This window comes from Hydra viridissima, unplaced genomic scaffold, assembly GCF_058129835.1.
Source record: "Hydra viridissima isolate aposymbiotic clone 2 unplaced genomic scaffold, HvirCarnegie_v1 scaffold_11, whole genome shotgun sequence".
In the NCBI taxonomy this organism is placed as follows: domain Eukaryota; kingdom Metazoa; phylum Cnidaria; class Hydrozoa; order Anthoathecata; family Hydridae; genus Hydra; species Hydra viridissima.
This window is the reverse complement of record NW_028324310.1, coordinates 16,005,054-16,016,540: the sequence shown is the minus strand read 5'-3', so window position 1 is coordinate 16,016,540 and position 11,487 is coordinate 16,005,054. Positions and strand designations below refer to the sequence as shown.

Below are 11,487 nucleotides of genomic sequence, written 5' to 3'. Positions count from 1 at the left end.
TTATTTCACAATACATCTCTGAATCGACTTGTACTGATCTTCGCTAATCACCTTTTGTCTTAACAGCTCATTACATATGCTCACAGCCTCGTTTCTTGAAGCCGTGTTTCTAGCATGTTCAGCAGCGATACTCAATTGAAGCTTTTCCACCAACGCATTCGGATCGCTTGGAAGAACGATAACTCCACGAACTTTTTTTCCTTTAAGATTGTTTTCAATAGGTATGATGAATTGATTGTATTTCTCAACCTCTGCAGCTTTGGGTTTGTTCATTCTTGCATCTTGCTTTAAAGCTCCGCTATCTACCAATATTTTCGAGTAATTAGCCACATCTTCTGCTGTCACGTCAAAATTCTTTGAAATGTTTGGATAGGTCATCAACTCCCAAAGACCTCTTGTTCCTTCATACTTTTCACCTCCGACAATCATATCATCTCCCTCAAACATCACTCCCATTTTTCCAATTGTATGTTGACCTTCGTTTCTACTCAATTCAAACTTGTTCTTAAAATTTCTTTTTCCTCTTGTTCTTTTTGTAAGATTCAACAAATACATCAAAGACATTTCGCTTGCAGTAATATTGCCTAAAGGAATTGTTTCATCAATAGAAGTAGACTCCATCACTGGTTCAGATTTAACCTCAGATTTAACCTCAGACTTGATGCTATTTATCACCTTTTTATTGCTCTCGATGATCGGTTTAAACAGTTTGCTCACATCCGTCTGGAATTGAGAGTCCGTCATGTTTTCATTCACACTGTCTTGATAAATTTTATTTCTTCTCGCCAACACCTCTTTCACAATTTCATCCCGTTTATTCGGGTCTTGTATTTTATAAAAGGTCATTTTTTAAAATACGCAGAAAATTAATTTATTTCTTAAAGAAGTTGTTGAACGTTTGAATCGCCTCTTCTCGTCCTTTTTGGATCAAAGACTCTTTAGTCAACTCATCTATTCCTTTTTTAGCTTTTGATCTCATCTCTTCCACCATCTCTTTAAACTTTTGAAGCTCTTCCAAAATCAACTGAAACTCAGAATCGCTTATTTTTCCATCCACCAACGCTTTCGAAATATGGTCGCTGATCGTGTTCAATTTTATCTCTTCATGCTTTTCCGCTTTTAACGCCAACTTTTTTATTCACTTGACCTCCAACAATGGATAAAAAACCTACTCCAATAGCCACACCTTCAGAAGCAATCGCCACTGGACTGGCTGCACTCGTACTCAAAAGACTAATTCCAACCGTTCCAAGCGCTATGCATAACACTTGCATTGAATTGTCCACATTGGATATAATTCTAAAAGCGCGACAGTACTTTTTACTTAAATGGATTCGGTAAGTGTGACCTTCTTCCACTGGAGCTGTTGGAAGACTCGGGGATATAATTCTTTATAACTTTTGTAATTCATTTTTATTAAGACAAAAAAATGATTTTTTAAAGAAAATTTACTAAACACAAACTTTCGCCTTTTTTAATAATCACATCCTTATCGCTTCTGTTGTAAATTTCCATAAAGATATGATCCACCGGCTCTGAAATCATCATCCTGTGATTAAAATAATTCAACTTTACATTAAGACCATGTCTCAAATTCACCAACGCTATCCCCTTCTCAATACCAAACATGAACAGAATCATATTCTTAGACCGTCGAAGCAAATGAATATCTTTTTGAACAAATATCTCATATCTCTCACCTACTTTTAACGGAGGGTGTTTTAAATAATTGTCAAAAACAATAACGCATTTTTTCCACTCCTTCTTTCTATCATAATGAAGTCTTCGAACGCAATGCATCTTTTTTTATTTAAAAAAAATTATTTTCTAGATACGTTTTATAAATTTCAATCTCGCGCCATCCTACCCCTCGGCTTCTTCAATAATGAGCAGGATCCATCATTTTAAAACTTTTAAGTTTCCCGTTTTTCTCTCGCAAGATTCTCATTTTTCTGTCCATTTTATCATCAGAACCAATTTACTTATGCGTAATAATACGCTTGCCCGAGTAAAAGGTAAAAGCTTCCGGATTAACCGACTTGCGCATCGCCCGAGTTGAGCGTGACGACGAGTCTTCTTCCAGCTGCGACGCTTAGCATGGAGTCCGCTTCTGCAAAACTTCTGTAAAAGGAAATGGTGATGGTGGAGCCGATGGAGGCGGTGGATTAGTACAGCAGTCCCGTTGCACAGTGGAGTATTTATACGAAAAAGTTGATCAAAAGTCAATTTTCAAAATTTTGTCAAAACCTGTTTTTATTGGTGCATTGTTAAAGCTTAATAAAGGTTACATCCCTAAATGGTCATTTCGGTTACCCATCTCCCTCTCACCTTATTGGGGCAGCTTAAAAAATTGTGTAATTGTGGTAATGAATTCAATTGTTTTTCAACGTTCCTGTTGACGAGTATTATTACAAATCGTTTTTTGAGTTTGTGGTTAGTGACAAATTTTAAAAATCATAATGGATATTAAAAAAGTAGGTGAGCTCAATTTTTTGGTATATTTATTTTCTCTATTTTATATGTTACTATCACATTTCTCATCAATTATATTTGATGCCAAAAATTTAACGTTTTTTTAAATATACACGATATTAAAAAGTGTTTTTGAATGTCAATTAAGCCTTATTAAGCTACGAGCTTGTGCTTCACGTAAACCTTAGATATTCTATTTACCATTAAAAAAAAAAAAAAGTTGCGCATGTACGCGCCCTAAGATTTTTAAAATTTTTTTGTCAAAATGGCAAAAACATTTTTTTTGTGATTAAAACTTTTATTTAATTTAATTCATATTTTTATTGCAGAATCTCAAGCTATCACAATAAAGATGACTAGACAATCACTTTATGAAGTCTTGGAGCAAAGTTCCGAGAAAAAAATTGACGAAAAACTCGTATTTTTACTAGAACACCTTAAAAACATAACTAAATGCGCAGCAAATGAAGAAAGTGCACTAAAAACCATTTTTTCACCTTTTAAATTCCAATTTAAACAAAAATGGGAAAACACTAGCCGAGAACGTTTTTTAAAAAATGACACTACTATAAAAGGCCGATTCTGGCGCATTGATACCCCTTAAGTATGGGAAGGTATGTATAGCGTTGCATATGGTAAGATTAAGGAATAAAACTTCTTGCTGTCTTTTTAATTCAAAAATGTTCTGGCGCATTGATACCGTAATATATTGGGGGGGGTTCAATGTTTTTTTCCAAGATGGCGGATGTGTAAAGAAGTATAAAAATAATCATGTTATTTGTGTACCCTTTAAGATGCCTAAAAGTTTTTGAATTTCCATTGTTTCAAATAAACTAAACAGTTTTTAAGAAGTTAATTCAATTTTCTTACCATGTGATTTAAAAATTTCTTTTCTTGTTAAAAATGTTTATAGCGCGAACAAAGAATGCAGGTGAAGTGAAAGCGTTGTTTGATCTTTTGTTCAAAAATATGAGGATGGTGTGTTTGCGAATAAGTAAAGAAGGTATAAGTGTGAGAACAAAAACAACGATAAATTTAATGTTTGAGGTGAATCTTTTTTCGGATCGTTTTGATGAGTACGTGTTTGAATTTGAGGAATCGTTGGATGTAGGTGTTGAGAGTTATGTGAGCAAGGTGTTTAAAACGGTGAAAAATGGAAGCGAGTTGACTTTGTCGATTTTGAGTGCGGGAAGTTTGGAAATCGCCGTGAGAACTTTAGACCAGTTTGTGTATAATATGAAGGTGGCGACGGAAAGCGTTCAAAGCGTGAGTTTGAGTGAGCGCTATTCTTTTTGGTCAAAGAGAAGAGTTTCGGCTAGTAGGTTTAGCGAAATGTGTAAGATGGTAAAGCCGACATCGGAATTTAGAGTGTGTTTAGAGAAAGGGATGTTGATATTTTCAATGGAGACAAGCGGTGTTATTAGTGAGAGTTTTAAGTTTGGAGAAGAGAGCGACGATAAGAAATTGGATTTGGTGCGTAAGTCTGATCAGTTGTATCGGGTTTCAAAAATATTTTCTTTTTCGAGCGTGTTGGATGTGTATGTGGGAGAGACGTTAATGATTTCGTCTGAAGGAGAAATAGGAACGATAAAGGTGTATTTTCTATGATCCTCTTGTTGGATAAAAAAATTCTTTACAAAATGGAGCCTAAAATAAGTATGCTATTGAAGGGTGAATTGGGACCGAGCAGTAAGCCAAGACCGGAGAATTGTTGTTCTTCTCCAGAGCCAATACGATCGTATGCTTTTTTAGAATCCTGGAAATTCTTCGAATTTTTAATGTAGAGCCCATCGCCTTGAGTGTTTCCATTCCAATGGTTTAGGTATATACCTGATCCAAATCTAGATATTTTTAGTCCTTTTCCGTCTTTTTTTAAGTAAACGATACCGCGTCCAGCGATTTTGTCGACCATGGCAGAACCGGCAGAGGCTCCAACACCAGAGAGTAATCCAGTGGCAAGAGCAGGGACGACTTTTGTAGCGATGGTACTTCCGATCATTCCTAGTAAAGGTAAAAGGGCACCGATGAATCCACCTTCTACTTTTGCGTTGTGCATGAGTTGTTTTTTGCTGAGTTTGAGCGTGACGCCTTTTCCAGCTTTATAGGCTTTTGCAATTTGGTTGAGTTGGGTTTGCGTGACAGCAAGAACATGTTCGCCGTTCAAGTCTTGATGAGTGAGTTTTATGCTGGTAGCAGTTTTATCATGCAACGCTTTTTTAATTTTGTCGGCTTGACCTTTCGAAATGTTGAGACTGATCTTTTGATACATTTTTAATAGAAAAGGAAAATTTTTTTTCATCGACTGAAAGCGCTTCCGGAGAAAAGATCGTGTAGAGTGAATGAGATTTTTTCTCTGATGTGGTATCTGACAATGATGTCTTCTCCTCTGAAATCGATCAAATGATCATCTTGATCAACGATTTGTGTTTCCATTCTTGAAATTTTGCTGACAACGATGGGAAGGTAAATGAGGTGAAAAGGTTTTTCAACAATTTTGGTTCCGGGTTCAACTTGTGGGTAAAAGGAGTAAATGTCGTTTGTTGTTCTTCCGTCTAAATAAGACGAGCCGATAATGTCGTTGGCGACTCGAATGACTGCAGTTTCTTCAATTCTCACGATGTTTTCAGACTCGTAAGTGTCGATGACGCTTGTGACTTTATTAGGGTCGACAGGGTCTTCTCTTTTTTCGACGTAGGTGTATTCGTTTCTATCGAATCCGAGGAGCGAACCTATGCTGTTATTGACGTTGAAATCAACCCAGTATTTTGTCGTTGCTGTAGGCTTTCCAAATTTTAATACAGCTTTTAACGAAGACTCGTTTGCTGTAATGGTGACTCCGTCTACTCTGTACAAGCTTCCTGTTTGTTTTTGCATTTCATTTTGAAGGTACTCGTTGAGCTGGTTGATTTCGTAGGATCCTTCTTGAATGTAGATGGTGTAACTGTTCGATCCAGCGTTTGGGCTGTATCTGAAAACGTTATTTTTAGAGGTGATGTTGGGGTAGCTTTGATAGGTTTCAAGTCCTACAAGAGCCATTTCGTACTGTTTGTTTAAATCCAGCTCGATGGGTCTTTCAAAGTATGTTTTGATGGAGCTGTTTGATACGGTGGGAAGATCTTTTTTAGATTTAGCAAGCAAATAAAATCCAGACATGTTTTTTATACGTTTGGAAAATAAAAATCGTCCAACCCGCTTCGGTATTTTCCATGGTCTTTTTTGGAGGACAAATCAATGACGGCAAATCCGTGAGGTTGAGACCAGCAATACTTGCAAAACTTTTTAAATTCTTCTTTTTTCATGTCGCTGGAAACGTGATCTTGATAAATGTGGTTGATGTTTTTATCGTCCTGAGGAAAGAGGCAAATAAAGTTGGCATTTTCTCTAATGGTTTGTCTTGGGAGTAAGAAATAGTTTTGAGAGAGGTAAAAGCAGTCCACGTTGGAGTATCTTCCTCGGATGTAATATTTTTCGCATTTGTTTTGTTTGGTGAGTTGCAAATCGTCAAAGATCATCAAGTTGTTTTTGGTTGAGTTTAAGGATTCAGGTTCAGGCACGTCTTCTTCACTTTCGAAAAATTGGCATTCCATGTCTGTTTCTCCGTCCCATTCTTTCGATATTTCATCAATGACGTCTTCAGGACTGGAGTTTAGCTTTTCAATTTGGCTTTGAATGTTGAATAATTGTAGAATGAGTTTTTTTGGTAGTTTCTTCTCAAAGGCTTTTTTTGAGTATTTTGTATTCGGGTTGGAAAAGGGATTTGCCAAAGACTTGCAAGTGGTTATAATCCAACCATCCAGGCCTAAGCAATAAATTGAGCAGTAAGGTTGTTTTTCCGCAACCAGACTTTCCGACGATGATTCCTCGAATGCTTCTTGGCAAAAGCCTGTTGTTGTATCTTTTGGTTTTTCCGATATTCCATGACAAATCAATGACTTCCATTTTGTATTGATATAAAAAATATTTTTCTTGTATTTAAAATGTACTGCGTTAAATGCAAAAGAGAAACTGAAACCATTCACTTGAAAAAGGAGATGACAAAAAACAATAGACCTATGTTGAAAGGGACTTGCGACTCTTGCGGAACAACCAAATGCCAATTTATTGCTAAAGAAACAAAAGGAGGTGATTTGGTTGAATCGATCAATAAGCTGTCAAGCAAAGTGAAGCTTCCATGGGCAAAATTTCCAGGAGAAATGCATATACCTGGGATGAACTTTGCAGGACCCGGCACTAATTTGGATAAGAGATTGACTTCTACGGACATGTATCAAGAGTGGAGCAAGCCGGTAGACAGAGTGGACAATGCAGCGTATCACCATGATTTAGCTTATAAATATTTTAACGATCGACAAAACAGGAATGTGGCTGATCAAATGATGCTTGAAGAAATGAACTCCATTCCAAACCCCACTCAAAGAGAGATTAATGAGAGAAAGCTCATTACGCCTGTGATTAAAGCCAAAGCTAAATTTGGATTGGGTGTTGGATCTAAAAATTCGAAGCGATCTAAAGAATCTAAAAAAAAAAAATGCCTCTGAAATGGACGGACCAGCTTGCAGAGGAGCTTCATAAACCTGTCATTCACCATTTTAAAAAAAGAACGGTGATTGTGAACGACATCGATGAGATATGGGGTGCAGATTTGGTCGATATGAAATCGTTTTCAAAATTCAACAACGGTGTAAAATATTTGCTCATGGTGATTGACGTGTTTTCAAAGTATGGATGGATTGTTCCGTTAAAAAGTAAAACAGGTCTTGAAGTGGCTGAAGCGTTGAAAAAGATATTCCAAGAAAGAAAGTGCATCAAATTGTGGGTAGATAAAGGAAAAGAATTTTACAACAAGCACGTGAAAGTGTTGGGTGTTCAATTGTACTCTACTGAAAACGAGGAAAAAAGTTGCGTCGTCGAGCGATGGAACAGGACGATGAAAGAGAGGATGAAAGAGACGATGAAAGAGAGGATGTTTAAATATTTTTCAGCCAACAATACCAATAAATACGTTGACGTTTTGGATGAGATGGTGGAAAATTACAACAATACAAAGCACTCTTCCATTAAAATGACACCAGTGGAAGCCAGCGATGAAAAGAAAAAAGGTAGGGTATGGTGGAATCTGTATGGAAAGGATCAAACATTACCAGCAAAACCGAAATTTTCTATGGGTGATCAAGTGAGGATTGTAAAAAAGAAGTCTCATTTTGAAAAAGGGTATACGCCAAAATGGACTGAGGAGGTTTTTACCGTATCAAAAGTTCATTATACGGATCCGCCCACGTATAAAATCGCTGATGCTAACGGTGAAGAAATTCAAGGTACTTTTTATGAGCAGGAAATGCAAAAGACGCACCAGGATATATTCAGGATTGAAAAAATCGTTCGCAAGACGAATAAAAAATCATTAGTCAAATGGTTGGGATATCCAGACTCGTTTAATTCGTGGGTGGACAATAAAGAATTGATTAGTTTGCTTTCGAGTGACATTGGTCATTTTCTCAACAAAATAAATTTTCAGGTCCATTAAAAATTCTAAGAATTTTCATGGATTCAAAGAATCTAAAAAATGAGCAAGATGATGATTTTTTTTGAGACCTTTATAAATGAGTACCTTAAGACGGAAGATTACGAGGAGTCGTATTATTATTCGCCTTATGAAGAAAAGTACCATTACAAGATTTACAGCTTCGAAAATGATTTAGATTTCACCATTATTCGTCGAATGGATGAATGGGAGTTGAAAATAAAGTGTGGCATGCAACGGGAGGATGTATTTGAGTATGCTCGAAGAAATAAAGTCAAAGAGCAATCAAAACCGTCGGATCCAAAAATGATCTAAAAAAATTTCTTTCGCATTAAAAAAAATGAATTTTGTGACGATTGAGAATTTTGACGAGAGTAAATTATTGGCTGGGGAGATTTACGCAACCACAAAGCCCATTCAGTACCAAAAGATTCCGCTGTATTACGAGTATGCAAATGGAAAAGGTCCGTTTATTTTAAGAACCCCCGTTTTGTTTTCTTTGGGTGTGTTTTTAAAATCGCAGTGTGGAAACGAAAGAGCTGACGGGATATTCCATGTCTTTTGTTGCTTTTGACGATAAAAAGGGCATGACAGCAGAAGAAGAAAAGTTCATAGAGGTGACTGAGAAAATATCAAAATTTCTTCGCGAGCAAGTCAACCTTAAGACAGCCTTGTTGAAAAAAGGAGGAAGAACGAAAAAAATAATGACAGAGTATTTGTCCATTTTTAAAAAAAAAAATCTGAGATGCCAAACGCGTCTCCCATATTTTTCGGAAAGTTGTATACAAAAGAAAAGAGCATCACTTCTTTGTTTTGCAAAAAGGAGAACAAAAAGATGGTAAAAGCAGATCCATTGGGGTATGTTCGTCAAAGGTGTTTTGCTATTGCGTCTTTGAGAATTGAAGGCGTTTTTATTAGCTCTCAGATCGAGTCTATTCAAGTCAAGCTTCCAGAAGTGTTCATCACTAAAAATGCTCCTTCTGTTCAAAGCATTATGTGCGATTTGGATTTGGATGAATCTCACGAAGAAATGTGATATAAAAAAGATGGCATCTCGAAGCGGTCACATTGCAAAACGGAGCCGATGTCAACGCAAAGCCTTTTTAAACTTTACACAAATTTAAAAATGATCAACGTTGAAGGAATAAGATTGCCAAATGTGGCTTTGACCAACTTTCAATTGATAGAGGATGTTAAAAAGCTGAAAATAAGAAACTTTCGAGGTGTTTTTGAAAGAGAAACATTGCCAAAAAAACCGAGAAGAAAAGAATGCGGGATTATCAATACGGGGGATTCGAGCACCGGAGGGTTTCATTGGGTGTGTTGGTTCAAAGACGGTGATAAGAAATGCAGTTTCGATTCTTACGGTCAACCTCCTCTTGTCGAACTGGTTCACTATTTGAAGAGCCCCGTTTATTATAACAGCGACAGGGTCCAATATAAAAACACGTCTTATTGTGGTCACTTGTGTCTTTACGTCTTGAAAAAATGGGATGAAGGAAACGACTTTCTGGACGTCATCAATACCTTGTGGTAGATGATTTCCACGGATCTGAAAAAATAAAATCTGAGGCATATAAAAAATGATTGACAAATTTGGTAGATCAGAATTGGGTCGTTATTTATACAACCCTTATTCAACCTCTCTTTCAAGCAATCTGTATGTCAGGACAGATGGAAACAGCACCATCATTGCAGACTTGGATTTCAACTCTCACAAAATCATCAACCTGGCAGAACCGACCACTTCGCACGATGCTGCCACCAAAAATTACGTGGACACGCATGCGTCAGGTGGAGGGACTACTGTGGGAACCGCGGACTTGGATTTGAAGTTTCACAAAGCAATCAACTTGAACGAGCCGACCAATCTTCACGACGCCGCCACAAAAAATTACATCGACGTCAGCTCGAGCATGCTCATCAAAACGGACGGATCCAGCACAATCACTGGAAGCTTGGATTTAAATTCTCACAAGTTGATCAACGTCTCTGATCCAACCGCTTTAAAAGACGCAGCGACAAAAAGCTACGTGGACACAAAAGTGTCATACAACAACATCTTTTACACAGACGTCAATATGACATCACACAAATTGACCAATCTGTCGGAACCCGTTTCTGCTTCAGATTCAGCCACAAAAAATTACGTGGACACGCACGTCGGTGGAACATCAGTGGGCACTGCGGACTTGGATTTGAATTCGCATAAACTGATCAACGTGCTTGATCCATCAAACGCGCAAGATGGAGCGACAAAAAGTTACACCGACTTGTTGTTGCAAAAATCGAGCTTGACCAGTGTCGTTCCAGGATCCAGTTTCACCAGTTTGGGGCTTAAGTCTCAGACGGTTGCAGCGTTAACCACTTCTCCTGTGTTTGCGTTTTCCGGAAAATCTGGAGTGTTGAGAAGGCTGTGGCTGGCTTTATACAGCACCTCTGGCACAAATATTCCTGGTCAAGTTTTTATTCGAATCTTTACAGACGGAGAAATCAATGTGGGGAATTATGCAGAAACCACGGAAGGAATCGGAGTGGACGCTACCGGTCTTGCCACCGATTTGCTTTTTTCTCCTTTGGGAGGAGCTTTTTACGCCAATTCTTTGCAAGGATGCAACATGTTTAACACCACTTCCTTGGGAGGATATTTCACGTTGGACATGCCTTTCAGAAACGACGTCTCCATTCAACTGGTGAACAAAAATGCCACAGCCATCACTTACTGGATTCAACCATTCATTTCAACTCTTGCCTCCATTCCTGCCTCCATTCCTCTTTTCAAGCTGTACTGCAAATCGTTTCGATATTTGAACACAACGTATGGCAGCGAATATGTTTTGATGAACACCAACGGGAAAGGAAACAGAGTCTTTCTCAAATACATCAGAGTGCACATCATCGGCTCTTCTGGAAACTGGTGGGAATCCAGAGTCAGAATGTATGATGGGAATTTACCTCCCGGAAACGGCACCGTTCTCACTCCTTGGACTCCATACAACACCAACAAGTACACCTACTTTCCTTGTTACGACGGTGACAGTACATGCATTTTTTCCTCATCTGGACTGGAAGATTTTTACTTGTTTTCGTGGAACGGATCAAACATCACCTCGTTTAACAACAAATCGACGGGACTTCTTTACCAATCCACTGCATCCATCGGTTCCACCACCACCATTTCCTTTTACAGAAATTTTGGAGAAGCAGACTCCATGCCAAGCGTCACATCCGGCAGAAGACTCGTCGTCACTCTCAACTCCGGCGACGCTCAAGTCGGTCAATCCGGAAGCTTTTACCTTCTTCTCGGACAAGCCTATTATTATGCATAAAAGGATTTCAGCACAAATGAAAATGTCTGAGGATGAATGGAGAGAAAGATTGAGAAAAAAGTTTCCTTTACTGTTAAAAAGATGAGAAGAATCATTTGTATTGACGAGAATAAGTTGAAAGGCACCGTTTATTTTAACGATCATTTGGATCATCCTCCTAGACGG

The 11,487-nt window shown here is 37.9% G+C and overlaps 1 protein-coding gene across 1 annotated transcript; it reads right to left on the bottom strand.

Annotated features, from left to right (window-relative positions):
* Positions 1–744, bottom strand: LOC149882442 (uncharacterized). The gene has a single exon (XM_090065942.1). The coding sequence runs from the start codon at positions 742–744 to the stop codon at positions 1–3; it is 744 nt and encodes a 247-aa protein (XP_089922068.1).
* Positions 745–11,487: the final 10,743 nt, after the last annotated feature.